Raw genomic sequence first — 27,987 nt, 5'->3', positions numbered from 1 at the left:
GTGTAAAAAGAGAGGCAGGGCCCGGGGAGGGAGATGGTAGCATCTCTTTTTGACATTGTGCTAATGGTGACTAACGCATCATGGAAAAGCTATTAACATGTGTGTGGCTGGCTGAATGTCTGGGTGGAGGTCTAGGTGGTGAGGGGAGAATGGGTTTTTAACCAGGGCTCGCTCTCTCTCTCTCTGTCTCTCTCTCACTGTCTCTCTCTCTGTCTGTCCAGCCTCTTTACCCCTGCTTGCTGGAGCATGGTGAGTGAGTAGCCGTCCAAGCTGAACATACTGCTGTGTGGAGTGTGACGAAGCCTGCTAGCACTAACGGCATGAGGTCTCCTCAGCCATCAGAGCTTGACAAGAATGCGATTCTCTGAACCAAGCGTTAATTGTTCTGATGATCATAGCTGGCGGTGGTGCCACAGAATAGTCCACAATTAGATGGGTATATGAGGATGGGAGCACTCAGGAAAAGGAAAATGGCTTTTGACACACTTCTTGCTTGAAGAATAGGACAATGCTGGACTCCATCCTCGCGAAAACATTTCTGCTCCAACAAAGATGGTTTTAGAAATGTTTGGGTGAAAGCTGGAGAGTGTGCGTGACACATGTGATCTGAAAGATCGTTTTCAAATCATGTAGGTGTCACGATCGTCTTCTTGAGAGAGAGAGGACCAAGGCGCAACGCGTGAAAAATACATCTTCTTTAATGAAGGAAAAAACAAACACTTACAAAATGAACAAAACAAACGATCGTGAAGCTAAACAGGACTAAGTGCACACATGCAACATAGAACATAGACAATTACCCACAACCACCTAAAGCCTATGGCTGCCTTAAATATGGCTCCCAATCAGAGACAACAATAAACAGCTGTCTCTGATTGAGAATCAAATCAGGCAACCATAGCCTTTCCTAAACACCTACACTGAACACAACCCCATACATACTAAAAAACCCTTAAACAATACACACACCCTAAACTAGACAAAACACACAAAGACAACCCACCCCAACTCACGCCCTGACCAACTAAATAAATAAAAGAAAAAGGAACAATAGGTCAGGAACGTGACAGTAGGTTTTACATAGCAAAGATATTTTGCTGGGCAGTGCTTGCGCAAGTATTCTGTCCAGAGACCAGAATACTTGTTACCTCCCAGTGCGCGTACACACACACACACACACACACACTTGTTTGTTTCAAGCGTTTTACAGACCTGTTCAAAAGAAGGGAGAATCAGTGGATGTAATGGCAGGCTTTGAAGGTATAACCAAGAAATGGAATGTAAGACATCATTCAGGAGGCTACGGCTATCAAACAACAGACTGTGTCATCATGAGACTGGCTGTTATTCACAGCCAGGTATTAGGCTATAAGCCCAAATCTTACAACAACTTTTGGAAATGACTCGATTCACCATCATTCTGTTCAGAATGGCCAAGAGATAATCGGTCTGTATTTGAATTTGTCGCTCAGTTTCAGTTCTTTGGGACCCTTTTGCAGTTGAATCAGAATGATTGATTGAAGGCCTTGAGTGGTTCTGCTGTCTTTTGGGAGGGCTTTTTGCAGCAAAAGCTTTTCAGAAAAGACCAATTCTACCTCTGAAAGGGAAAGTGCTTTTCGATTTCCTTGAAAAGTGTTGCTACATGGCCCACGTTTCATATTGATTACAGGCTTCGTGGGTCAATGGTTGCTTTTTTTATTCATGCAAAGTACAGCCACGCTGTTTGATGATGATGATGATGGTGATGATGATCATTGAACTGATCATTTGAATCTCTTATTATCATAGTCTTCTCCTCTTATAAAATCCCTCCCACAACTTTTGCTTCCTGCTTAAACAATTATTATATTTGCACTGAGACAACAGGGTTCCCACATCAATACCCAAATCCCTTTCCCTTCTGTACATAAACTGTTTTTGAGGAGCAGTCTCCACCCTTCTGCTCCCTGCTAGGCTGTGACATCAGATCTCTAGTGGAGTGGCATTTTTCATACCCCCCCATCCTCCTCCCCTTCCTTTAAATCCTTGTACTACACACACACACACACACACACACACACACACACACACACACACACACACACACACACACACACACACACACACACACACACACATACACACACACACACACACACACACACACAGACAGACAGTGGTGGATTTGTTTTGGCTCTGATGAGGAGGATTAGGAGATGAAGGCCTCAGCTCGGAATCCGCCACAGCAGTTTGGTTTAGACCAAAAGCCTTTCAACACAATGAGACACACGCTGAGACACAAGCATGCCGACCGACTGTATAGCTGGCTCTCTGAAACCCACCCCCATGATGGGATAATGGGGGTGATATTGTCCCACTGATGGCTTAATGTAGTCAATCCATTAAATCTATAAGGATGATATTTTGGAGGGATATTTAAGTATCAGCTGATTAAAATCCATGCTAAATCGTTTTCACTGAGGTTTTGTGTCCATAAAGAAAGGCTACTGATGAAAATATGTTTTCTGATCTTGTCTTTATTGTTCTACATATTGCCGTATGGTGCCTTATCACGTTGTGCTACCATGATGTGCTTTACATGTGTAAAGTCTTCAGCAGACATCAATGCAGCGTGTCGTGTCGGTGGCTAGAGGCTAGAGTGTGAATGAATACACTGTGACACATCAATCTGTGGGTGTTTGTCACCTCCTGTGTGTTTCTGACATGATGTCCTCCGTGTTCCATTGTGCCCTAGCTTGTCGTTGTCATTGAACTGTCACGACAGTGTTATTTCTATCTCAAGGCTTGGAAGTCATCTGGAAAAAGAGTTAGTGTGGGGGCCAATCTTTTGTATGTGATAAAAATCAACAAATGGTGGCTATTGTATGTTCTGTATGATTTGGCCCTGTGAAGAGTTGAGAGTGTCAATGATACGTTTTGATTCGAGGCACACTTGATGCAAAGTTTATCCTCTCCTTTTATCCAGAGGAGGCCAATTTTAGTGCTGTTGATACACCACCAATTTCACAAATCTCCAAGCATTAGTTTGAAGCCTGTTGTGCCTTGACGTCTCGGTTACATCATTAATTTAATTTACGGTGAGCCGTCCGACGGTGGTCTCGGGGTTCTCTGACCGTCTCATGCCTTCACACTCCTAACACAATTTCACGGCAGGACTTGGCTACAGCGGCTATGTAATGACCGTAGCAGCCAATTATGTTAAGCTATGTAGATATCCAGCTCGAGGGACTAGGAAAAATAATGTCCCGTGGTCCGGTAGTGGGTAGGCTCTGAGAAAGGTGCTCCTTACAACAACATCACATATTAATAAGACGTCCATGCGATCATCCTTACACCTCATTTTGCTCTGTTTCAGCCACAAGACCAAATCATCGGGCTGGCCTCCCCCCTCTGGATCCTGGGGCTCCCTGCCGGGACCCCCCTATGGCTGGGACATGTGCTCTTCCAGGGACGGCCGAGACTACTTCAGCAAGTAAGTACCATCCTTCCCCAGAGGGGTGTACAACAACAGTGTCCAGGCCCAAACCACATCCCCTCCGCCCCAACAGTTGCAACTCATTCTAGGCCTAATTCAAGTCCACCTCACTCAGCTATTAGCATTCAATTCCCTTGTTGTAGCATTATAACACGTGACACACTGTTGCTCAGTGAGTGTGCCTTACAATTTAATTAGTGAGTGTGTGTGTGATCACCTACATTAACGGTCCTGACATATACTTGAAATGAACCTCTGATCAAATTTCCCCCACACGCTTCATAGTGTGATTACTCAAAACGTCAGTTATGACAGGTGCTAGTGAACGCCTGCGCTGTAATGGAGATTCCTAAGGATTATGAAGACTAGTGTCGTGTTTTTTTAAAAGGTCCGTCGTTCCAATTTTGTCTGGAAATTCCAGACACGTCATGTTCTCCCGTGTCCTGAATCAACAGTATGCCAATGGAATACTGATTCCAGCCTCCCCACACCTCCATCCCTTCATCCCTGTCTGACGTAAACTGCCTCAGTGTCTTGAATTATTTCGGAATACTGTGGATACATAAAACACATCTTTTCTCCCCTGAGTGACGCAGGAGCTCTGAACAAGGAAAGGGTGCTGTCTCCTATCTCTAGACGTGTCACTAGCATGGAGGCTTATTTGATCCCAGTGAGAATGGGGTGACGTTCACAGAGATGACACCGGAGTGCAGATAAGGGAGCGTGACAATTGGATTTCTAGGCGTGAGAAATAAATGGATGAGGACAGGTAAACCGACGAGATTGTTCTCCTAACCTAACCTAGCACAACCTACTGTTACAGGTTTAGTAAATGTTGCTGTTCTCCTTCATGGCAAAGGGGAGTGTACGTGCTTGCCTGCCTACGTGTGTGTGTGCACGTGGGCGTGTATGTGCGAGCCGTACCATCGGAGGTGTGAGACAGCTATTAGGAGCATAATATATGGCTGGTCTCAGGGCAATATATCTGGCTTTGTGGCGATATATTGCTCTGATTTGGCCTGAGTGTAATAGATGGGTCTCCCTATTGAGCATAAAGGACTGAGTGGATTTCAAATACATCACCCTCGCTGTGCGCTTGGGATAATGATAGTACACTGAATCCTGAATCCCAGACAGTCCACACTATTGATATTATCCTTTGATATCCAGGGAATATTAGACATTCTGGTGTTTTCTGTGCCCTTGGTATACCCATGTATGGATGACCTGGTCCCGGTCTGTGTGGATCCGCTGCAACATCAGCTTTTGACCTTCCATGGCACAGATGCCAGTGGACTCTGAACTCTGACCATTTGCCCAGCTCTTGGAGATGAAACCATGATCGATATGCCTGCGTGTAGCTCACCTAGGGTACGGGACTGAACACGATTCACCAGAATACAGATTTAGGAGAGGGAGAGCCACAGTAAAGTAGTGAAGCTGTATTGAAACTAGCCCTGAGAAAATGGACCTGAACAGAAAGAGAATGGAGACGCCAAAAGAGGGAATGGATTATATAACCCAGAGATACTTCATATTATCACAGAACCAATAGACATTAGTTTAGAAGCGGGATGGACAGAACCAATTGGAATAGGTAAAGAGAGGGCAAAAAACCATGAACATGGAGGATGTGGACTGTGGATATGGTGCAGTGGGTACATCAGAAGCACAAATGTAGGATGCCACACCCAATCACATCACTAATGCCAGACAGTGAACGTCAACCTTTGACCCATTGTGCGTGTGTGCGTGTGTGCGTGCGTGTGTGCGTGCGTGCGTGCGTGCGTGAGAAAGTGTGTCAGATGGTTTAGGAGTGTTATGTAGCACAGTGTAAATTAGATGTGCGAGTTATCTAAGTGGGAAGTGTCTATTTGTAGACTGCTGACCCCACCCAGATACAGGGTGCCAGACTGCTGACCACACCCGATGCAGGGTGCCAGACTGCTGACCCCACCCAGATGCAGGGTGCCAGACTGCTGACCCCACCCGATGCAGGGTGCCAGACTGCTGACCCCACCCAGATGCAGGGTGCCAGACTGCTGACCCCACCCAGATGCAGGGTGCCAGACTGCTGACCCCACCCAGATGCAGGGTGCCAGACTGCTGACCCCACCCAGATGCAGGGTTCCAGACTGCTGACCCCACCCAGATACAGGGTGCCAGACTGCTGACCCCACCCAGATGCAGGGTGCCAGACTGCTGATTGTTTTTATGAATCAGGTTGTCGTTGTAAATATGAATGTGTTCCTAATTGACTTATAAATAAAGATAAAATAAATCAAACATTTTACTGGAGATAATAACAGAAATATTCTGGGGCCCAATTCCAAACTGATCCCACTACCCTCTCGCCGGTTCCTCTCAGTTTTGGGACTGAAGCCAATTTTTTTTAGGCAGGGAACAAAAGAGTTTGACGTGACGCCTTCCCAATAGTAGGGAAAACACTGTTCTAGTCAGGAGAGTCCTGTGTCTTTCGTCTCCTGTTGGATCAGTTTGAACTGAGAAGCTGCCTTATTGAGTCTGTCTCTGATGCGTTGCCTGTTCCTGTTTCCTCTCAGCCACGTGTCCCAGAGCAGCTCCCTGGAGGAGGTGCACCGTCTGGATGGGGTGCAGCTGGTGCCCCCTGACCCCCGGCTAGTGGAGATGAGACGGGACCCCGTCCTGGGGTTCGGCTTCGTGGCTGGGAGCGAGAAACCGGTGGTGGTCCGCTCCGTCACGCCTGGTATGTATCAACGTCCCACCAATTGCCTACATCTCCCATGACCCCTCCTGGTATGTCCCTCCGCCTACATCTCCCATAATGATCACTGACCGATCTCACCTGAAGATCTCTAATTTAAAGCCATATCAATATACATGACACTCACATCAGAACCGGGCCATAGCTGTTTCATGGGATCATATCCAGATATGTCCCTACATGAAGTTTAGAAATCTACTGAACATGATATTGGTACAAAGTGTTCAAATATATTTTAGTCAATGCAAATTACATTCTAGTGTATGTGCTATGGATACCTTTACATCCTTGGGTTAATTCTGGCTTACCCATCGACCTTTCAAGTGTCGGTAACATTGTCTGTATTTTTTTTGGTTAATAACAGCAGTTCAATCGTTGTCACATGTTTGTAGTATGACATTGATGCCATAGGGCTTTTCACGCTCAGCACTTTGTTAGCAGTGGTCCTTGGCTCCAAGCACATGTCACGTCTCTATCAGCCTAGGGGGAATATCAATAATCACTGTTTGATCAACAATACAATTCAATAACCACAATTGTCATGATCGAGTGTTATTAAGGAATATGAGGGTCGTGTTAATTCTAATGAGACTTCTGGCCCTGGTGTGATGTCATCTATCTAGTCCCCGCGCATTGAATAGTCCCCGCGATATGCAACTTTTCAGGGAAGTCAGGAACCAATACACACAGTCAGTTAGGAAAGCAAAGGCTAGCTTTTTCAAACAGAAATGTGCATCCTGTAGCACTAACTCCAAAAGGTTTTGGGGCACTGTAAAGTCCATGGAGAATAAGAGCACCTCCTCCCAGCTGCCCAGTGCACTGAGGCTAGGAAACACTTTCACCACCGATAAATCCACGATAATCGAGAATTTCAATAAGCATTTCTTTACGGCTGGCCATGCTTTCCTCCTGGCTACCCCAACCCCGGCCAACAGCGCCGCACCCCCGCAGCTACTTGCCCAAGCCTCCCCAGCTTCTCCTTCACCCAAATCCAGATAGCAGATATTCTGAAAGAGCTGCAAAACCTGGACCCGTACAAATCAAGCTGGGCTAGACAATCTGGAACCTCTCTTTCTAAAACTATTCGCCGCCATTGTTGCAACCCCTATTACCAGTCTGTTCAACCTCTCTTTCGTATCGTCCGAGATTCCTAAAGATTGGAAAGCTGCCGCGGTCATCCCCCTCTTCAAAGGGGGTGACACTCTAGACCCAAACTGTTACAGACCTATATCATCTTGCCCTGTCTTTCTAAAGTCTTCGAAAGCCAAGTTAACAAACAGATCACTGACCATTTCGAATCCCACCGTACCGTCTCCGCTGTGCAATCCGGTTTCCGAGCTGGTCACTGGTGCACCTCAACCACGCTCAAGGTGCTAAATGATATCATAACCGCCATTGATAAAAGGCAGTACTGTGCAGCCGTCTTCATCGACCTGGCCAAGGCTTTCAACTCTGTCAATCACCGTATTCTTATTGGCAGACTCAACAGCCTTCGTTTCTCAAATGACTGCCTTGCCTGGTTCACCAACTACTTCTCAGATATAGTTCAGTGTGTCAAATCGGAGGGCCTGTTGTCCGGACCTCTGGCAGTCTCTATCGGGGTGCCACAGGGTTCAATTCTCGGGCCGACTCTTTTCTCTGTATTTATCAACAATGTCTCTCTTGCTGCGGGTGATTCCTTGATCCACCTCTATGCAGACGACACAATTCTGTATACATCTGGCGCTTCTTTGGACACTGTGTTAACAAACCTCCAAACGAGCTGCAATGCCATACAACACTCCTTCCGTGGCCTCCAACTGCTCATAAACGCAAGTAAAACTAATTGCATGCTTTTCAACCGATTGCTGCCTGCACCCGCTCGACTAGCATCACTACTCTGGACGGTTCTGACTTAGAATATGTGGACAACTACAAATACAGAGGTGTCTGGCTAAACTCTCCTTCCAGACTCATATTAAACATTTCAGATCCAAAATTAAATCTAGAATCAGCTTCCTATTTCGCAACAAAGCCTCCTTCACTCATGCTGCCAAACATACCCTCGTAAAACTGACTATCCTACCGATCCTCGACTTCGGGGATGTCATTTACAAAATAGCCTCCAACACTCTACTCAGCAAACTGGATGCAATCTATCACAGTGCCATCCGTTTGTCACCAAAGCCCCATATACTACCCACCACTGCGACCTGTATGCTCTCGTCGGCTGGCTCTCGCTACATATTCATCGCCAGACCCACTGGCTCCAGGTCATCTATAAGACTTTGCTAGGTAAAGCTCCGCCTTATCTCAGCTCACTGGTCACCATAACAACACCCACCCATAGCACGCGCTCCAGCAGGTATATTTCACTGGTCATCCCCAAAGCCAACACCTCCTTTGGCCGCCTTTCCTTCCAGTTCTCTGCTGCCAATGACTGTAACGAATTGCAAAAATCGTGAAGTTGGAGACTTATATCTCCCTCACTAACTTTAAGCATCGGCTATCTGAGCAGCTTACCGATCGCTGCAGCTGTACACAGCCCATCTGTAAATAGCCCATCCAACTACCTACCTCATCCCCATATAGTTTTTATTTACTTTTTTGCTCTTTTGCACACCAGTATTTCTACTTGCACATCATCATCTACACATCTATCACTCCAGTGTTAATTTCCTAACTTGTAATTACTTCGCTGCTATGGCCTATTTATTGTCTTACCTCCTTACGCCATTTGCACACGCTGTATATAGACTTTTTCTATTGTGTTATTGACTGTACGTTTGTTTATTCCATGTGTAACTCTGTGTTGTTGTTTGTGTCGCACTGCTTTGTTTTATCTTGGCCAGGTCGCAGTTGTAAATGAGAACTTGTTCTCAACTGGCCTACCTGGTTAAATAAAGATTTTATTTTTTATTTTTTATTTCACCTATCTGCCTGACTAAATAGATGCATGAGGCAGCCACTGCCATGGATTGTATCTTGCCTATAGCAGCCTCTAAGCAATTATGAATTCTTGACAGAACAATTACCTCTTGAACTGAATCTCCACTATGTTGTATATGAGCTCACTGAAACACAGTGCTGTAGTGGTGGCTTTTCCTGTCAATTAGTGTGATAATTACAATGGCACACTGCAATTGGACATGTAGTGACACCAATCAAATTATAGTTTGTTCTCATATGACAATTTTAGTGAGGTACAGTGATTATTAGTCGGTGAGTAACACCAATCACTGATGGCTTACATGAAGGATGTTGGACAATCGATCATTTAGGTATTCCATGTTTTCATTTATCCCAATAATCTACTGAAAGACTTGGACACATGAAACATTATCAGTCGATGTTATGAGCGTTGCTCATCCGGAGCTTAGTGTGACTACAGACTGAGACCACAAAACAGTTGTCATTCTATGACTAAGTAAGGCAGAGGGACTCTCTCTCAGCGTCTCTCTATTCTATTCAGATGTTGCGAGAGTTTCTGAAGCCCCCTACGCTCTCCCCACGTCTCCTCTCCTCAGCCAGTGTCATCCATCAATCCGTTTATTCAGAACTTCACTATCACGGGAAACAGGCTTTCTTGTTGGAAAATAATTAGCGCTTTCAGAATCGGTGCAGGCATCGGGAACAAAGGCCCATCTTCGTGTGTCTTGTGCCTCCACGACACAAGGAGAGAGATTCAATTGCCAGCGCCCGCTGAGAAGCTCGTAATCTCCACAGGAGAGAGTGGAACGCAGAGAGACTGTCACACCTGGGAATTGAGTGAACCTGAGTTTTTGAGAAAAATGTAATGAGTTCATTTTTCTTTGGTGTTAGCGGGTAGGGCTGATGTTTGAAACCAGATTTGAACCGAAGATAACATGAACACGGAGCCTAAACGTCTCAGTGCATCAGCATTGTTTACGACAAGTGTATGTACAAATCCCTGACAACCTGTGTGCATGTGTGTGTGTGCCTGTGCATTCATGTGCGTGTGTGTGTGTTTGCAGGAGGTCCCTCGGAGGGAAAGCTGATCCCAGGAGATGAGATCATCATGATCAACGATGAGGCAGTCAGCTCAGCGCCCAGGGAACGAGTCATCGACCTCGTCAGGTAACCCTGTCTGTCTGACTTATTGTCTCTGTTTATCTAGGGTATTCAGCATGGGTAACTATGTCCAGTTGTGCCAACAGCTGTTATTTCCCATGGCCCTTCAGGCGCCAGACTTTACAGGCACTTTTTTCCTTTTGAGAAAAGAATTTCATAAACCATTATTTCTGTCACCTTACCAAAGTAGAGACGTTACAAAGTATTTGGTGATTTGATGGCTGTATTTTCCAGGACACATCCAAACCATGCCCTTATGGGGGAACATCTTGTGTCCTGTCCTTCACGTTGTAGTTTTTATTTTGTGATTATGCTCTCAGAAATGTGTAGAGTGTAAACACGGCTGACAGTTGTTGTATTACTGAGGGATGATCAGACTTTCTCGAAGGGACAGAATGTTGTTGAGCTAGCGTCTGCCTTCGGTCGTTTATGTATTCAACTCTGAAAAGTGAACATTGCATTTTCGTGACTGCATTACTTGATTGGGCATCTCTCACATATTCAGAGCCAATTATTACTGAACAAAACGCAGCCAAAAGCTTGGGTATTTATACTTTCTAACGTAGCAGACATGACATTTAATTAGAAATTGATAAATGTCAGCGTCTGAAGTGAGGCTGTGTTCTTGCCTTTGTGGAGACGTGAACATTTTTAATAACATCTCATCCCCCCCAGATACCAGAATATGGTGTGTGTATGTGTCTGCGCGCATGTGTGTATGTATGTCCATGCGTGTGTGTGCCTCCAAGCATGTGTGCGTGTGTGCGCGTCTGTGCCTGTGTGTGCAGGCGTGTCCCTTAGTTCATTACATTGGATTGGAAATCATTGATTTCCTGTTTACGTTGCCATTAAATTGAAGTCATTCACTGTAACTATCAGTCAATTAAATGTTCTTTTCTCCATCCAGAAACTGTAAGGAGTCCATTATGTTGACTGTTGTCCAGCCGTACCCTGTGAGTATCATTATTTTTTGAACTGTTGGCTATGTTGTTTGTAATAACAGGATGTATGATTGCTGCACACCCGACACAGGGATTGGTTTCATCCTGACCTCCATGCTAAATCTCTCTGTTCTCAGTCGCCCAAATCAGCGTTCATCAGTGCAGCCAAAAAAGCCAAGCTCAAGTCCAATCCGGTCAAAGTGCGCTTCGCAGAAGAGGTCATCATTAACGGTCAGGTTCCGGTAAGTTCTCCTCCTGTCACATGGTTGACCGTTGAATTTATCCATTTGACCTTTGACCACCAACTGAACTGACAAAAGTGATTTGTGTACAGTTGAAGCCGGAAGTTTACATACACTTAGGTTGGAGTCATTAAAACTAGTTTTTCGACCACTCCACAAATTTCTTGTTAACAAACTATTGTTTTGGCAAGTCGGTTAGGAAATCTACTTCCTGTATGACACAAGTAATTTTTCCAACAATTGTTCACAGACAGATTATTTCACTTATAATTCACTGTATCACAATTCCAGTGGGTCAGAAGTTTACATACACTAAGTTGACTGTGCCGTTAAACAGCTTGGAAAATTCCCGAAAATTATGTCATGGCTTTAGAAGCTTCTGATAGGCTAGTTGACATGATTTGAGTCAATTGGACGTGTACCTGGGGATATATTTCAAGGCTTACCTTCGAACTCAGTGCCTTTTTGCTTGACATCATGCAAAAATCAAAAGAAATCAGCCAAGACCTCAGAAAAAAATTGTAGACCTCCACAAGTCTGGTTCATCCTTGGGAGCAATTTCCAAATGCCTGAAGGTACCACGTTCATCTGTACAAAAAATAGTATGCAAGTATAAACACCATGGGACCACGCAGCCATCATACCGCTCAGGAAGGAGACGCGTTCTGTCTCCTAGAGATGAACGTACTTTGGTGCGAAAGGTGCAAATCAATCCCAGAACAACAACAAGGGACCTTGTGAAGATGCTGGAGGAAGCAGGTACAAAAGTTTCTATATCCACAGTAAAATGAGTCCTATATTGACATAACCTGAAAGGCCGCTCAGCAAGGATGAAGCCACTGCTCCAAAACAACCATAAAAAAGCCAGAATACGGTTTGCAACTGCACATGGGGACAAAGATCGTACTTTTTGGAGAAATGTGCTCTGGTCTGATGAAACAAAAATAGAACTGTTTGGCCGTAATGACCATCGTTATGTTTGGAGGAAAAAGGGGGAGGCTTGCAAGCCGAAGAACACCATCCCAACTGCTTTGCTGCAGGAGGGACTGGTGTACTTCACAAAATAGATGGCATCATGAGGAAAGGAAATGATGTGGATATATTGAAGCAACATCTCAAGACATCAGTCAGGAAGTTAAAGCATGGTCGCAAATGGGTCTTCCAAATGAACAATGTCCCCAAGCATACATCCAAAGCTGTGGCAAAATGGCTTAAGGACAACAAAGTCAAGGTATTGGAGTGGCCATCACAAAGCCCTGACCTCAATCCCATAGAAATATTGTGGGCAGAACTGAAAAGGCGTGTGGAGGCGTGTGGAGGCGTGTGAAAAAAGGCGTGTGGAGGAAGGAGGCCTACAAACCTGACACAGTTACACCAGCTCTGTCAGGAGGAATGGGTCAAAATTCACCCAACTTATTGTGGGAAGCTTGTGGAAGGCTACCCAAAACGTTTGACCCAAGTTAAACAATTTAAGGCAATGCTAGCAAATGCTAACTGAGTGTATGTAAACTTCTGACCCACTGGGAATGTGATGAAAGAAATAAAGCTCAAATAAATAATTCTCTCTGCTATTATTCTGACATTTCACATTCTTCAAATAAAGTGTTGATCCTAACTGACCTAAGACAGAGAATTTTTACTAGGATTAAATGTCAGGAATTGTGAAACTGAGTTTAAATGTATTTGGCTAAGGTGTATGTAAACTTCCGACTTCAACTGTATATTTGGTTCACATGAATTGTATCTACTTTGTATTTTTTTAAATAAATAAGGCTCTATTCATATCACTTCAAAGGAAACGATGTATTGGGGATGTGTTCTAAATGGTGTGCTAGTATGGATATTGCTATTCACACCCCTTGACTTTTTCCACATTTTGTTACGTTACAGCCTTATTCTAAAATTGATTAAACAAAAAGTTTTCTTTATCAATCTACACCCAATACCTCATACAAAAAAATGTTTTTTCTGGTTGAATTTTTTGCACATTTATTAAACAATAAAAACAGATATACTTTATTTACATAAGTATTCAGAACCTTTGCTATGAGACTCGAAATTGAGCTCATGTGCATCCTGTTTCCATTGATCATCCTTGAGATGTTTCTACAACTTGGAGTCCACCTGTGGTAAATTCAATTGACTGGACATGATTTGGAAAGGCACACACGTCTGATGAAACCAATATTTAATTATTTGGCCTGAATGCCAAGTGTCACATCTGGAGGAAACCAGGCACCATCCCTGCGGTGAAGTGTGCTTGTGGCAGCATCATGCTTTGGGGATTTTTATCAGCTGCAGGGACTGGGAGACTAGTCAGGATCGAGGGAAAGATGAACAGAGCAACGTACAGAGAGAGATCCTTGATGAAAACATGCTCCAGAGAGCTCAAGACCTCAGACAGGGGCAAAGGTTCATCTTCCAACAGGACAACGACTCTAAGTACATAGCCAAGACATAGCAACGAATCTAAGCACATAGCCAGGAGTGGCTTCGGGACAAGTCTCTGAATATCCTTGAGTGGCCCAGCCAGAGCCCCAACTTGAGCCCGATCGAACATCTCTGGAGAGATTTGAAAATGGCTGTGCAGCGATGCTCCCCATCCAACCTGACAGAGCTTGAGAGGATCTGCAGAGAAAAATTGGATAAACTCCCCAAATACAGGTGTGCCTGTAGCTTGTAGCATCATACCCAAGAAGAGTTGAAGCTGTAATCACTGCCAAAGGTGCTTCAACAAAGTACAGAGTAAAGGGTCTGAATACTTATGTAAATGTGATATTTCCGTTCAAAAAAAAATTTTACGTTTTTGCATTGTTATTATGGGGTATTGTGTGTAGCTGGATGAGGGGGGGAAAAACAATTGAATACATTTTAGAATAAGGCTGTAACAAAATGTGGAAAAAGTCAAGGGGTCTGAATACTTTCTGTGTTGGTATACACTTGTTTAACTGATTACATCCAGACAGTTCAACAATGCTAGCAAGCAATATCAGGTCATTCCTTTGTAAGTCCTGCTTCCACCTAGAACGCAGTGAAGAACAACTCTGTTCTCTTCATGTTGGCTACTGTGTGTCTTGTATGTCATTCTTCTGTGTCTCCTTTCCACCCAGAACACAGTGAAGGACAACTCTCTCCTCTTCATGCAGAACGTTCTGAAGGTGTACCTGGAGAACGGGCAGACCAAGTCGTTCCGGTTCGACTGCAGCACATCCATCAAGGTGTGTGTGACACTTTGTGGAGGGGGTTGGAGCTGTACTGTTTCCATAATTACTGTGGTGAAATGGGAGGAAATTAATGGAATGCGGCGTGTGGACTCAACCTTGACTTGAAATGCAAATTGCATTCTAACCATCGTACCTACACAGGGGCAGAAAACGAGAATACAAATAAAACATGTATCATTTGGTATTAGGACATTGAAATTGACCTTTGGTTATGGTGTGATAGGATGTTATCATGACCCTACAAGAGAAGCTGTCCATCAAGTGCATTGAGCACTTCTCCCTGATGCTGGAACAGCGGACGGAGGGATCGGGCAGCAAGCTCCTACTGTTGCATGAACAGGAGAAGCTAACTCAGGTAGGAATTACTGTAGGCATGCTAACGCTAAGTAATTGGTTTGACCTTTACTTATCCATGAAGTCCCATTGAGGTCAAGCGACCTCTTATGTAAGGTATACCTGGCCAAGAGGGCAATTCATGACAGAGATCAATCAATGACTCAATCAACCAATCAATTTATAAAGCCCTTTTTACTAGTGCTTTGCAGTGTACACTTATGCATTTCATCTAACAAGAAGCAAATGGAGCTTCTGCTTTCTGCCATAAGTCCTATTTTATTTATTTATTTCACCTTTATTTAACCAGGTAGGTAAATTGAGAACACGTTCTCATTTACAATTGCGACCTGGCCAAGATAAAGCAAAGCAGTTCGACACATACAACAACACATAGTTACACATGGAGTAGAACAAACATGAGTCAATAATACAGTGAAAAATAAGTCTATATACAATGTGAGCAAGTGAGGTGAGATAAGGGAGGTGAAGGCAAATAAAATATAATAATAAATAAAAATATAAAAAAGGCCATGGTGGCGAAGTAAATACAATATAGCAAGTAAAAAAACACTGGAATGGTTGGTTTGCAGTGGAAGAAGGTGCAAAGTAGAGATAGAAATAATGGGGTGCAAAGGAGCAAAATAAATAAATACAGTAGGTAAAGAGGTAGTTGTTTGGGCTAAATTATAGATGGGCTATGTACAGGTGCAGTAATCTATGAGCTGCTTTGACAGCTGGTGCTTAAAGCTAGTGAGGGAGATAAGTGTTTCCAGTTTCAGAGATTTTTGTAGTTCGCTCCAGTCATTGGCAGCAGAGAACTGGAAGGAGAGGCGGCCAAAGGAAGAATTGGTTTTGGGGGTGACCAGAGAGATATACCTGCTGGAGCGCGTGCTACGGTTGGGCGTTGCTATGGTGACCAGCGAGCTGAGATAAGGGGGGACTTTACCTAGCAGGGTCTTGTAGATGACCTGGAGCCAGTGGGTTTGGCGACGAGTGTGAAGCGAGGGCCAGCCAACGAGAGCGTACAGGTCGCAGTGGTGGGTAGTATATGGGGCACCACATCCTCATCGGCAGACTCGACAGCTTAAATGTTCCAATTTAGGTCGCCTAGCAGCACAAGCTCTGAAGATAGATGGGGGGCAATCAGTTCACATATGGTGTCCAGAGCACAGCTGGGGGCAGAGGGTGGTCTATAGCAGGCGGCAACAGTGAGAGACTTGTTTTTAGAGAGGTGGATTTTTAAAAGTAGAAGTTCAAATTGTTTGGGAACAGACCTGGATAGTAAAACAGAACTCTGCAGGCAATCCTTGCAGTAGATTGCAACACCGCCCCCTTTGGCCGTTCTATCTTGTCTGAAAATCTTGTAGTTAGGGATGAAAATGTCAGAATTTTTGGTGGTCTTCCTAAGCCAGGATTCAGACACGGCTAAAACATCTGGGTTGGCAGAGTGTGCTAAAGCAGTGAACAAAACAAACTTAGGGAGGAGGCTTCTAATGTTAACATGCATGAAACCAAGGCTATTACGGTTACAGAAGTCATCAAAAGAGAGCGCCTGGGGAATAGGAGTGGAGCTAGGTACTGCAGGGCCTGGATTCACCTCTACATCACCAGAGGAACAGAGGAGGAGTAGGATAAGGGTACGGCTAAAAGCTATGAGAATTGGTTGTCTAGAACAGAGAGTAAAAGGAAGTTTCTGGGGGCGATAAAATAGCTTCAAGGAATAATGTACAGACAAAGGTATGGTAGGATGTGAATACGGTGGAGGTAAACCTAGGTAATGAGTGATGATGAGAGAGATATTGTCTCTAGAAACATCATTGAAACCAGGTGATGTCATCGCATATGTGGGTGGTGGAACTGAAAGGTTGGATATATAGTGAGCAGGGCTAGAGGCTCTACAGTGAAATAAGCCAATAAACACTAACCAGAACAGCAATGGACAAGGCATATTTACATTAAGGAGAGGCATGCTTAATCGAGTGATCATAAGGGTCCAGTGAGTAGAGGTTGGTTGGGGTCACGGCGATCCAGACAGCTGGCCGGGTAGCTGGCTATCGGTAGCAAGATAACATAGGATGGAGGTCTGTTTTTTTTTTTTATTATTATTATTTTTTTTTTGTCAGCTCGTTCGTTTCCGTCGGTAGATTAGTGGGGTTCCGTGTGGTAGAGGGGATCGATTCAATTAGCAAAATAGATATCTATAGCTACAGGTCCAGGTTATCAACGTCCCAGAGAGAAGAGAGAATGAAAGTCATTCATCTGTTGCTGGCCCAGAGTCCCCCTAGTGATCCCATTCTGCTTCCTAAACGCACTCCCACCTCGGCCTCTTCACTTAGTAGCCTATAGATAAGAGGCAATTCTGTTCCAGCACTACCCCACAATCACACTTCAAGCTTCGAGCTGAAACAGACAAAGTACACATCGCAAATGGCACCCTATTCCCTTTTATAGGTCACTACTTTTGACCAGGGCCAATAGAGCGTCCCATAGAGCGCTGGACAAATGTAGTGCACTGGGGAATAGGGTGCCATTTGGGACATACACAAACACTTCCTGCTCAGTATTCATAGAGCGACTCAAGAACACAGCATGATTTATCAAGTCCGGCACATCAGGGCGCCTCTGCTTTCAATGTTTTAATGAGAGTGTACTGCGATCATAGTGAGGATTATTTTAATATGCATCACCATCATCCTGCATAGACAGCCCTGGGATGGTAAGCAATAATGGGAACAACTGACGAATAACAAAGTATTATTCTTTTCAAGGATGAAAAGAGTTATGTAATAGGTTTTGTTATGATTCTTGTAAGGGGCTGAAATCTGTAAGCTCAATGCTCAAGACGTTACTCTTAGAAAAAAAAGGCGCTGTCTACGAAGAACTTAAAACGGTTCTACCTGGAACCAAAATGGGTTTTCTAACGGGGCCAGTCGGAGCACCCTTTTGGAACCCTTTTTTTCTAAGAGTGTACCTGTGAAGGAAATAGGGAACGAGGGCAAACTACTGACCAGTGTAGCACTTACAGTACACTGTATCTCCCTCTGCGTGTCTTAATGAATTCCTGTCCCTTGACAGAGGCCAAGAACCTGTCCAATGGATGTAAATTTGCCTGACTTGTATTTGCAACAATGACTCACCCTGTCCTTAGCACTGACCTTACCATCTCATTATGTCCTCGGGAATGAATTTACCTGACCATTTTATGAAGTTTGACCTAGCACCTTGACGGATCTTGCGTTTAATGTTTTCCGTTTTTATGTGTCTATCTCTTTCACATCAGTATACATTTACAGTGCAGTAAAACACTTTAATATTTTTTCTTTAACACTTTCTCAATTCCTCCCCCTCCTTTCTCACATCCTCTCGTCCTCTTTTTCGTTTCAGGTGACACAGAGGCCGGGGTCTGATAAGATGAAATGTTTCTTCAGAATCAGCTTTGTCCCCAAGGACCCTGTGGATCTGCTCAGACGGGATGCCGTGGCATTTGAATACCTCTACGTTCAGGTGAGCGCACCACAGGAGACCTGGCCCAATCATAGTGGAGCATAACACAAGACCGCACTCCTGTATTCTCAGGTGAACTTGTCTAACAAGCATTGAGACTTTAGCTTGTCAATAATGGCCTTTTGATCAATTTTCTGTACATGCATATCAAGTTCAAGGTTCCCATCCAAAATTGGTTGGTTGTCCAAGGTTTTAGGCTCATTCAGAACTTCATAATATTTTCTGTTCTCTTGGGATTGATTATTCAAAGCAATATTGCTTCTATGTTACTGACAACAATGCCGGTTTCTAGCTTGTCCTTCCTCAACTCGTAAATAGAACAAAATGCATCTATTTTGAATGGATATGAGTCCACTGGATCTAACTGTCCCTCCTGGTATTCTGTAGAGCTGTAACGATGTGGTTCTGGAGCGCTTTGGCTCGGAGCTGAAGTACGACGCCGCGCTCCGATTGGCCGCTCTGCAGATGTACGTCCTCACTATGACGACCAGGCAGACGCAGAAGGTCTCGCTCAAATATATCCAGTAAGTTCAGCTCCTTACTGTTATTTTTTATTTTACCTTTATTTAACTAGGCAAGTCAGTTAAAGAACAAATTCTTATTTTCAATGACGGCCTAGGAACAGTGGGTTAACTGCCTTGTTCAGGGGCAGAACGACTGATTTATACCTTGTCAGGGAGGGGGATTCGATCTTGCAACCTTTCGGTTACTAGTCCAATGCTCTAACCATTAGGTGAACTTGGTGAACACTAATTTGCATTATTTCCACGCCCTTGAATATCAAATGCCTTCTTAATATCCAGGAAGGAGTGGGGTCTGGCCCTTTTCATCCCACCAGCAGTGATGACCAGCATGAAGGAGAAGAACATCAAGAAAGCACTGACGCACATCCTCAAAACCAATCAGAACCTAGTGCCTCCAGGAAAAAAGGTACAGTACGGATTCCATCGTCGCATCTCTCTCTCTCTCTCTCGTATGCTTAGCAGAGCTGCCCTCTAGAGGAGTGTAGCTGTCTGTTTGCTTTCTTGTTTTCCCTTCATCGTCAATGATGATGTCAGTTGTGTATTTGAGACAGAGATACAGTCAAACCTATAAACAGTTAGTGTATTTTTGTTAACCCCAAGATATTTTCCTTTGGCTTTTTTTCCTCTGCAGTTGACTGCGTTGCAGGCAAAGGTGCACTACTTGAAGTATCTCAGTGACCTGAGGTTGTATGGAGGGAGAGTGTTCAAATCCATACTTTTGGTAAGACCTCTAGTTGTAGCTTTCCCTATTTCAGTCATTTGTCAAATAGAAAAACAATCCGTATCCATGTAGATATTGTTCCAAATCCAAATCCTGCCTTCTCTTTTTTACACACTCTCTCTCACACACACATACACATACACACCCCTATTCAACCCCAACACACACACACACATACACACACCCTTATTCAACCCCAACACACACACATACACACACACCCTCACCCCCAACATACACCCTCACAGCAAGGGGAGAAGCAGACAGAGGTGACCTTGCTAGTGGGGCCCAGGTACGGCATCAGTCACGTGATCAACACCAAGACCAACCTGATGGCCCTGCTGGCAGACTTCAGCCACGTGAACCGCATCGAGATCCTCACAGAGGATGATATCAACGTCCGCGTGGAGCTACACGTCATGGATGTCAGGGTAAGGAGTGGTGCCTGAGGTGTCGAGTTGACGCAGTTAAGTGAGTGGCTTGAGGCTTGGACGGCAGATAGACTAGCAGTTAAGCGCATTGGACCAGTAACCGAAAGGTCGCTCATTCAAATCCTGAGCCGGCAAGGTGGGAAAATCTGCTGTTCTGCCTTTGAGCAAGGCAGTTAACCCTCAACAACAACTGGTCGCCGATGACGTCGATTAAGGCAGCCCCCCAAACCTCTCTGATTCAAGGGGGTTGGGTTGAATACGGAATAAACATTTTGGTTGAATGCATATTAGTTGCGCAAATGACTAGGTATCCCCTTTCCCTAAAAATCTACAGATACCCCAAGGCATCATGCCCTGGTCAATATTAGCTTGCTAATAAGTAGAAAAAACAGTTTGTACATAAATGCTATTCTTGCAAGACCACATCCTTGTGTTCTGTAATGTTTTTCTTTCTTTATGTTTGATCTGAAGCCCATCACGTTGATAATGGAGTCTAGTGATGCCATGAACCTGGCGTGTCTGACAGCAGGGTACTATCGACTCCTAGTGGACTCTAGGAGATCTATCTTCAACATGGCCCACTGCAACAGCATTGCTGAAGAAATGGGTTCGTTAACCTAGTACTATGCGGTGTGTGTGTGCATGTGTGCGCTTCTGTTTAAATGTCTATTATATCCAGTATTTTGTCAAATTGTTGAAGTGAGTTCTTCTATTAAACAACAGATCAGGACAATCTTCTGGAGTGGCCGTACAGCACTTCGTTAGGCAACTGTGAGAACCCCAATGCTGCCGGCCAGGACGAGCGTTACAGCAATGACATGGACTTCTCTAACAATGGAGGGAGAGAGAACAACATCTCTCCCTACGTCCCCGAGCCCCAACACCATACCCTAACCCTGCAGCAGAACGAGAGGCCATCGGAGGGGCGGAGGAGTCCCCAGCCCCCACCTCTCCCCCCCGCCAGAAACAAACCCCATGACTCCCCCCGGAGCTCCAAGGTCTCCTTCATCTTCGGAGACCCCCCTTTCAACACTGTGAACCCCAAGAACTTAGGCTACGAGCGCCTGATGGATGAGAGTCCCGAGGTGCCCGAGAACAGGCCCATAGCCTACTTGCACAACATCAACAACACAGGGGACTTCAGGACCCAGGTGCCTGTGCCCTTCCAGTTCGCCGACGGCAGTTCGCATGTGGTCTACAGCAACATCGGTGAGGAGCTGGTGGAGGAACCGTTGCTAAGGGACCTTTGTTATGCAGACACCACGGATGACGCCGAGGATGAGGACGACGCCAGCTGTGAGGAAGACTCTACCGGAGGGGGAGGGGGGGAGGATGGCGGCAGAGGTGGAGGGGGCGGCACGACGGCGGCAAGCAAAGCCACGTTCCTCACCCTCTCGGGCTCCAGCGATGACATCATCGACCTGACCTCACTTCCTCCCCCCGAGGGGGGCGATGACGACGATGATGATACTGACGGCGTCCTCCATTCGCTAAATCTCGCCATTGCCGCCCCGCCCCCGGGGTTCAGAGACAGTTCTGATGAGGAGAGCCCCGAGGGTCGCCCTTTGGCCACTGCCGACAACGATGACATGCCCGTGTCGCTGATCGACGCTGTCCCCACGGGGTCGCATGGCGAGGGGAGCGGCGGGGAAAGGAGGCTGGAGGATGCCATGGTGACAACCCTGCAGGCACTGGAAGCCCTGACCGTGTCCGAGGAGAGGCCACACCCACCACGCCCACAGCGACCACAGCCCAACAGTAACCCAGGTCTTTAGTACTACCATAATTATGCCAACATCACTTATAGTTTAAAGCTTACAGCTGTTGTGCATACAGTGTCATGGCCTCGCTCTAGTTTTGGTTTTTCATTGTTCACTGTTGTGCTTTGTGATCAGACCTGGCCCAAATTAGGATGTCTTCAAACTATATGTTGAACTTTGTTTAAAGTGATATAATAGAATTATATTACTTTTATGTAGATAAGGTTGAAAGAAGCTCAAATTATATATATTTTTCTTCTCTCTGGCTCACATAGGTGTGCATATGTCTCGAGCTTTCAGTCCTGAGTCTTCCTCTGACTCAGGCAACGAGACCAACTCCTCAGAGATGACCGAGACCATGGAGCAGGCCGCCGCCCACAAACTCATCCACGAGAACCACAGGCGCCTCCTTATCGCCACCTCCGAGGGCTACCAGCCTCTGACGGAGGAAAAGACAGACTTCCCTGTCTCGCCCAGAGTGGCCACCCAAAAGAAAGCCCACAGCCCCTCCCACCATCGAGACGGCGGGCCGCAGTTGTCCACCACGCTCCCTAAACAGACCCTCCATCCAGATGGCATAGAGCTGGATCCAGAAACCACTGATTCTCTGACTAACCTCTCTTCCGGCTTCAGCAAGCGACCCAACTCCGTGGTTGTTGGAGGGAAAAGGCTAAAAAAGTTGGCCGACACCAACGGGAAGTTCAACACGTTCAGTACCAGAGACGGCCACAGGGGGAGCCAGCTGGATGTGGAGCGTACCTCGTTCTGCGAGAGGTTGCAGAGAAGGCCGCCTCTTCCTCTACCAGAGAATTCCATCTCCATCATGGCGGAGAACCTGGCGGTGAACAGCCTGCCGAGCAGTCACCACAGGCTGCCGTGCCCCCCTCCCCCACACCCTGAGCAGACAGAGCCTGAGGAGGAACTTGGGGAGGCTGCAAGGGGGGACACTGGGGCGATGGGAGGCCAGGAGGAAGAGTACCTGGGGGGAGCGGCAGGTCCCTTCCCCTCCTCCCCTACCAAGAAGCCCCGGGACCCCCCCGGTGGACAGGGAGATGCCCCAGGGGAGCAGCTGCAGCAAGTGAGGCAAGGGGTTGCCCGGCTGTGTGAGTACCACCTAGCCAAACGGATCTCGTCCCTTCAGAGCGAGGCCCACATCTCCCTGCAGGGCTCCCAGTGCTCATCACTGGACGCGGGCTGCAGCACGGGGAGCAGCGCCTGTGGCACCCCAACGGATTCGCCCCTCTGTGCCCCTGACGGCAACCACCATCCACTCTCCGAATCTTCCACGTCCCTCAGGGTTTTCACCTACGAGGACAAGGCTCCCCACGGCACCCTGGGACAGATCCCTGGGGGCAGGGACTTCCACCCCCAAGCAGACCCCACACTCCTGCGGAAGATGCTGCCCAACATACACCCTCCTGGGTCAGACACCAGCAGAGAGGGTTCCCTCCGGTCGGCCAAGATGAAAGAAACCACAGGTAGTACAGCTAGAAGGAGTAACCTTCAAAATGATCTGCATGCCAAGACAGCCTGTGTAAGGGGTGCTAACCCCAAGGAAGGGAATGAGTCCTATAGGCAGCTCATTAACTACCTGACAGTGAGCCAGATGCACCAGGGAGGCAGGTTGCACAGTGCAGGCTTGGGAGGGGGAGTCAGGAAGGACACTAGGAGATATATTACCAGTAATCCCCAACTGATAGAGATGGTTAGGAGTAAAGGGAACACCATTCACCGCTATCCCTGCATGCCCTCCTCATCCTCCTCACCCTTCCTCAGCCCGAGTCTAGTGAACCCCAATGCAGCCACCTCACGGGGTGACAAAGGCTCCCGACCGTATCACTCCGCCACGCTGCCCACTAAATTGAAGAGCAATCCTGACTTGCATGCTCAGAAACCCGCTGACAGTCTTGAAGTAAGGCCCAGTGGCACAGAGAGGAGGAGCTCCTTTTCGGGCCTTGAGAGTGAGTTAGAGAGGGGCGCCATCGACCCTGAGGTCGAGCGGTTCCTGTCCCTGAGGGACAGCATCCATGGAGGGGGTGGGGGCAATGTCCACAGGCCCCCCTCCAGAGCACGGAGTGTGATGTCCCAAAGCGGTGCCAGCATCTGTGGCCCAGAGGACTGGCTCAGGTCTGACTGCAGGACAAAGCATGCCGTCCAACAGGCTCTTAACGATTCTCTCTGTTTCTCTACTGCCCCTAGTGTAGCTCGCACAGAGCAGCTGGGGACGTCACTGGGAGCGGAAGCAGGAGATCACCCATCCGCTTTCACTAAGCAGGCCAGAGCCTGTGCCACAGCTCCACCTCCTCCTCCTCCACCACCTCCACCACCTCCCCTACCAGCCAACATGAGCACCCACAACTCCACTGTGCCAAAGCAGGAGTCCACCGTCACATACAGACAAAACCACATCCAGTCAGTCACAGCCAGCCTCCACCACCAGTGCGAGCCCAATATGAACAGCCTCCAGCGGGGCAGGGACTCCAGTATGAACAGCCTCCACCTGGGCAGGGAGCCCAGCACCAACAGCCTCCACCTGAGCAGGGAGCCCAGCACCAACAGCCTGCAGCGGGGCAGGGAGCTCAGGCGGAGCACCAGTAATGTAACTGCGGGCTCCGGGAGTGTGGAGGTGCTCTTTGACAAAGGCAGAACCAAGTGCCAGCAGCAGCAAGGACAAGTTGACCCCAAACTACAAAGGAGACCGACAAGGAAGAGGCTGTCGAAGAGCTACTCACAGGGCTCGGTAGCGTCCACCTGCTGGTCGGCTGGGGGCAGAGACAGCCGGAGGGCCTCAGTGATGTTCCCCCTGCAGAAGGACACCAAGCACATGAAGGGCTCGCAGAAGCTGGACTCGGGCAGCCCCTGGAGGTGCCACGGGCCCTTCAGCTACTGCTTCTTCAAGAGGAAGAGCCAAGCGGAGGAGGATGAGGTAGAGGGGGACGAGAGGGACGAGAGGGGCGAGAGGTCGAGGCGCTGCCGTGGCGGGGAAATGGAGGAAGCAGCGTCTATCTACGGCCCGGCCACGGACGCAGCAGGCGACCAGCTCTACAGCGAGGTCCTGACCAACATGAGCTTCAGCGACCGGCTGTCGCGCATCAACACACTCAAAGACCGCATGTACATCTTCCCCGTTGGCTTCTCGGACGTACACCGCGACGCCAGCGAGCTCATCGCCCTAGTGCGCTCAAGCGTAGGCAGGGGGGACCGCAGCGGCCAGGTGCCACAGATCACAGCAGACCTGTCCCAATACAAGCAGCTACTATCCATCGAGTCTAAAGAGCTGGGGAGAGCATGTCGCAGGATGGCCCAGGCCCACGGCAGCCCAGAGGAGATGCTGCTGGCCATCACCTGCAGTTTCCAGGTGCTGTGCTGTCTGTCTGAGGCCTGCATGTGCCTGGTGAGGGGCTTGGGGGCATCAGCCGCCCAACAGCAGAGGGAGGTGGTGGCCAAGGTGGACGAGCTGGTCATGAACTACATCTGCCTGCTGCGCGCAGCCGAGGTGGCGTCCATCGGAGCGCCCAGCGACCACAGCGTCAATGCCCTGGTCCGCCATTCCAGCACCATGTCAGCCATCGCCAACGCACTCACCCGCTCCCTCAAAACGCTGCTTAGCAAGTAGTAGGACGCCCAGCCGGCGGCACCGTCTTTTAGTGTTATGTACATTATACAAAGCCATACAAGTCCAGACCTTTGTAATAAGAACTGATGTTATTATAGACACCCTTCTTCCTGTGTACAATTTAATTTCCATGTATATAATGTACATACAGTACATATGATACACTATATGAATATATAAATTACTAAAGACATTTTGAGAGGTAATTGGGAAGACATGTACTCTTTAATGTGATATTGACGATGCAGTTATAGGTTGCAATGTGGAGAGGATTGATGTACCATAGCACTGAAATTGCACTGCATTTAAAACTTCTTAGTGTAATTTCAAAATTATTTTGACATGTTATTTTAAACAAATACAGAGGGCATAAAATTATAATGAAAAGACATAAAATATGTAAGCAAGTATCTTATTAAAGCGCTTTTAAGTCGATCAGGCAGTGTGTAACGTTTAATCATTTTTTAAAGTTCTTTCATTGTATGCATTTTAATATGATCCTCTCTGGACTCAGTGGTGTCCTTCAACATCTACAGTTGAAGTCGGAAGTTTACATACACTTAGGTTGGTGTCATTAACTCGTTTTTCAACCACTCCACAAATTTCTTGTTAACAAACTATAGTTTTGGCAAGTCAGTTAGGACATCTACTTTGTGCATGACACAAGTAATTTTTCCAACAATTATTTACCGACAGATTATTTCACTTATAATTCACTGTATCACAGTTCCAGTGGGTCAGAAGTTTACATACACTAAGTTGACTGTGCCTGCTTGGAAAATTCCAGAAAATTATGTCATTGTTTTAGAAGCTTCTGATAGGCTAATTGACATAATTTAGTCAATTGGAGGTGTACCTGTGGATGTATTTCAAGGCCTACCTTCAAACTCAGTGCCTCTTTGCTTGACATCATGGGAAAATCAAAATAAATCAGCCAAGACCTCAGAAAACAGTCTGGTTCATCCTTGGGAGCAATTTCCAAACAAGCACGGGGGTGGCAGCATCATGTTGTGTGGTTGCTTTGCTGCAGGAGGGACTGGTGCACTTCACAAAATAGATGACGTCATGAGGATGGAAAGTTATGTGGATATATTGAAGCAACATCTAAAGACATCAGTCAGGATGTTAAAGCTTGGTTGCAAATGGGTCTCCCAAATGACCCCAAGCAAACTTCCAATGTTGTGGCAAAATGTCTTAAGGACAACAAAGTCCTGTCCTCAATCCTATAAAAAAATGGTGGGCTGATCTGAAAAAGTGTGTGCGAGCAAGGAGGCCTACAAACCTGATTCAGTTACACAAGCTCTGTCAGGAGGAATGGGCCAAAATTCATCCAACTTATTGTGGGAAACTTGTGGAAGGCTACCTGAAACGTTTGACCCAAGTTAAAGGCAATGCTACCAAATACTAATGGAGTGTATGTAAACTTCTGACCCACTGGGAATGTGATGAAAGAAAAAAAGCTGAAATAAATGATTCTCTCTACTATTATTCTGACATTTCACATTCTTAAAATAAAGTGGTGATCATTTTTACTGGGATTAAATGTCAGGAATTGTGAAAAACTGAGTGTAAATGTATTGGGCTAAGGTGTATGTAAACTTCCGACTTCAACTGTATGTATCAGATTACATTTTATTTCTCCAAACATAAAAATCCACTCAATATTTTTTCAGCTTCTCTGACCCATTAAAATGTTTTACATATCTGAGGGTCATGGTGTGTCTTCACTTGCTATTTAATTTGCTCCACTAATATCTTGTAGAAGAACTCCATTCAGTAAAAAAAACATATTAACTTGTGCACTGCCTCGTTTTTCTACAATCTAGGCCTAGTAGCTTTCTCTATCTACACAAAAATGCTAATGCCATTTTGAACATGAAAATGTTTAATTCCAAATTACATCTTACTCATTTGGACATTAAACCATCTATTCATTTCAAGTGAACAGGAGGCCCTTCTTTCCTAGCGTGATGCTTCTCATGTGAGCATAGTAAGAGGTATCACCAAGGCGTTGACAAAGGTTTCTGTGTGTGGATAAAAGAAGCACTTGAGGTATCAATCTCTCTCAGAGTTAAATCAAGTTAAAACACACAGATCCAAAGGCCTTAAAGGGTAAAGGGTGGAGACTGTGAGGACATTTTGAAAAACCACAATCTGTAAGAGACCATTCCTTTCTGAATCTCTGGCCAATGTGCTTTTCAAACCAACAGTACATGTAACTATTATGCCTTGATCACACCAATAGTGTCATTGCTCAAAATAGTATGCAGCATCATCTGGATATGTGTGCAACAAAAGTTCAACATTCACCTTCTGCTACCATGTCTGTCAAGCTGTCTACGCATACAGTTTGACACATACGTTCGATAAATCCAACGTATGCACCACACAGAACGCAC

The 27,987-nt window shown here is 46.2% G+C and overlaps 1 protein-coding gene across 3 annotated transcripts in view; it reads left to right on the top strand.

The window, feature by feature from the left end:
- The window catches only part of LOC129840358 (FERM and PDZ domain-containing protein 4-like), a 57,316-nt gene extending 30,025 nt beyond the window's left edge, over positions 1 to 27,291 (top strand). For 2 of the 3 annotated variants that reach the window (XM_055908170.1, XM_055908171.1), the window contains exons 2-16: positions 3,356 to 3,472; positions 6,037 to 6,200; positions 10,193 to 10,295; positions 11,197 to 11,242; positions 11,368 to 11,472; positions 14,583 to 14,690; positions 14,920 to 15,051; positions 18,417 to 18,536; positions 18,924 to 19,060; positions 19,340 to 19,466; positions 19,692 to 19,781; positions 20,030 to 20,212; positions 20,684 to 20,819; positions 20,936 to 21,979; positions 22,248 to 27,291. In XM_055908170.1, the coding sequence (XP_055764145.1) occupies positions 3,356 to 3,472; positions 6,037 to 6,200; positions 10,193 to 10,295; positions 11,197 to 11,242; positions 11,368 to 11,472; positions 14,583 to 14,690; positions 14,920 to 15,051; positions 18,417 to 18,536; positions 18,924 to 19,060; positions 19,340 to 19,466; positions 19,692 to 19,781; positions 20,030 to 20,212; positions 20,684 to 20,819; positions 20,936 to 21,979; positions 22,248 to 25,588 (5,953 nt within the window). In that variant the 3' untranslated portion in view covers positions 25,589 to 27,291. The remainder of the gene's footprint in view (positions 1 to 3,355; positions 3,473 to 6,036; positions 6,201 to 10,192; positions 10,296 to 11,196; positions 11,243 to 11,367; positions 11,473 to 14,582; positions 14,691 to 14,919; positions 15,052 to 18,416; positions 18,537 to 18,923; positions 19,061 to 19,339; positions 19,467 to 19,691; positions 19,782 to 20,029; positions 20,213 to 20,683; positions 20,820 to 20,935; positions 21,980 to 22,247) is intronic. The other variant, XM_055908172.1, reaches the window with a different exon arrangement.
- The last annotated feature ends 696 nt before the right edge of the window (positions 27,292 to 27,987 follow it).

The sequence above is a fragment of the Salvelinus fontinalis genome, chromosome 41 (assembly GCF_029448725.1).
Source record: "Salvelinus fontinalis isolate EN_2023a chromosome 41, ASM2944872v1, whole genome shotgun sequence".
Lineage (NCBI taxonomy): Eukaryota > Metazoa > Chordata > Actinopteri > Salmoniformes > Salmonidae > Salvelinus > Salvelinus fontinalis.
The sequence above is the reverse complement of the archived record's forward strand: the minus strand, read 5'-3'. Positions and strand labels throughout refer to the sequence as shown.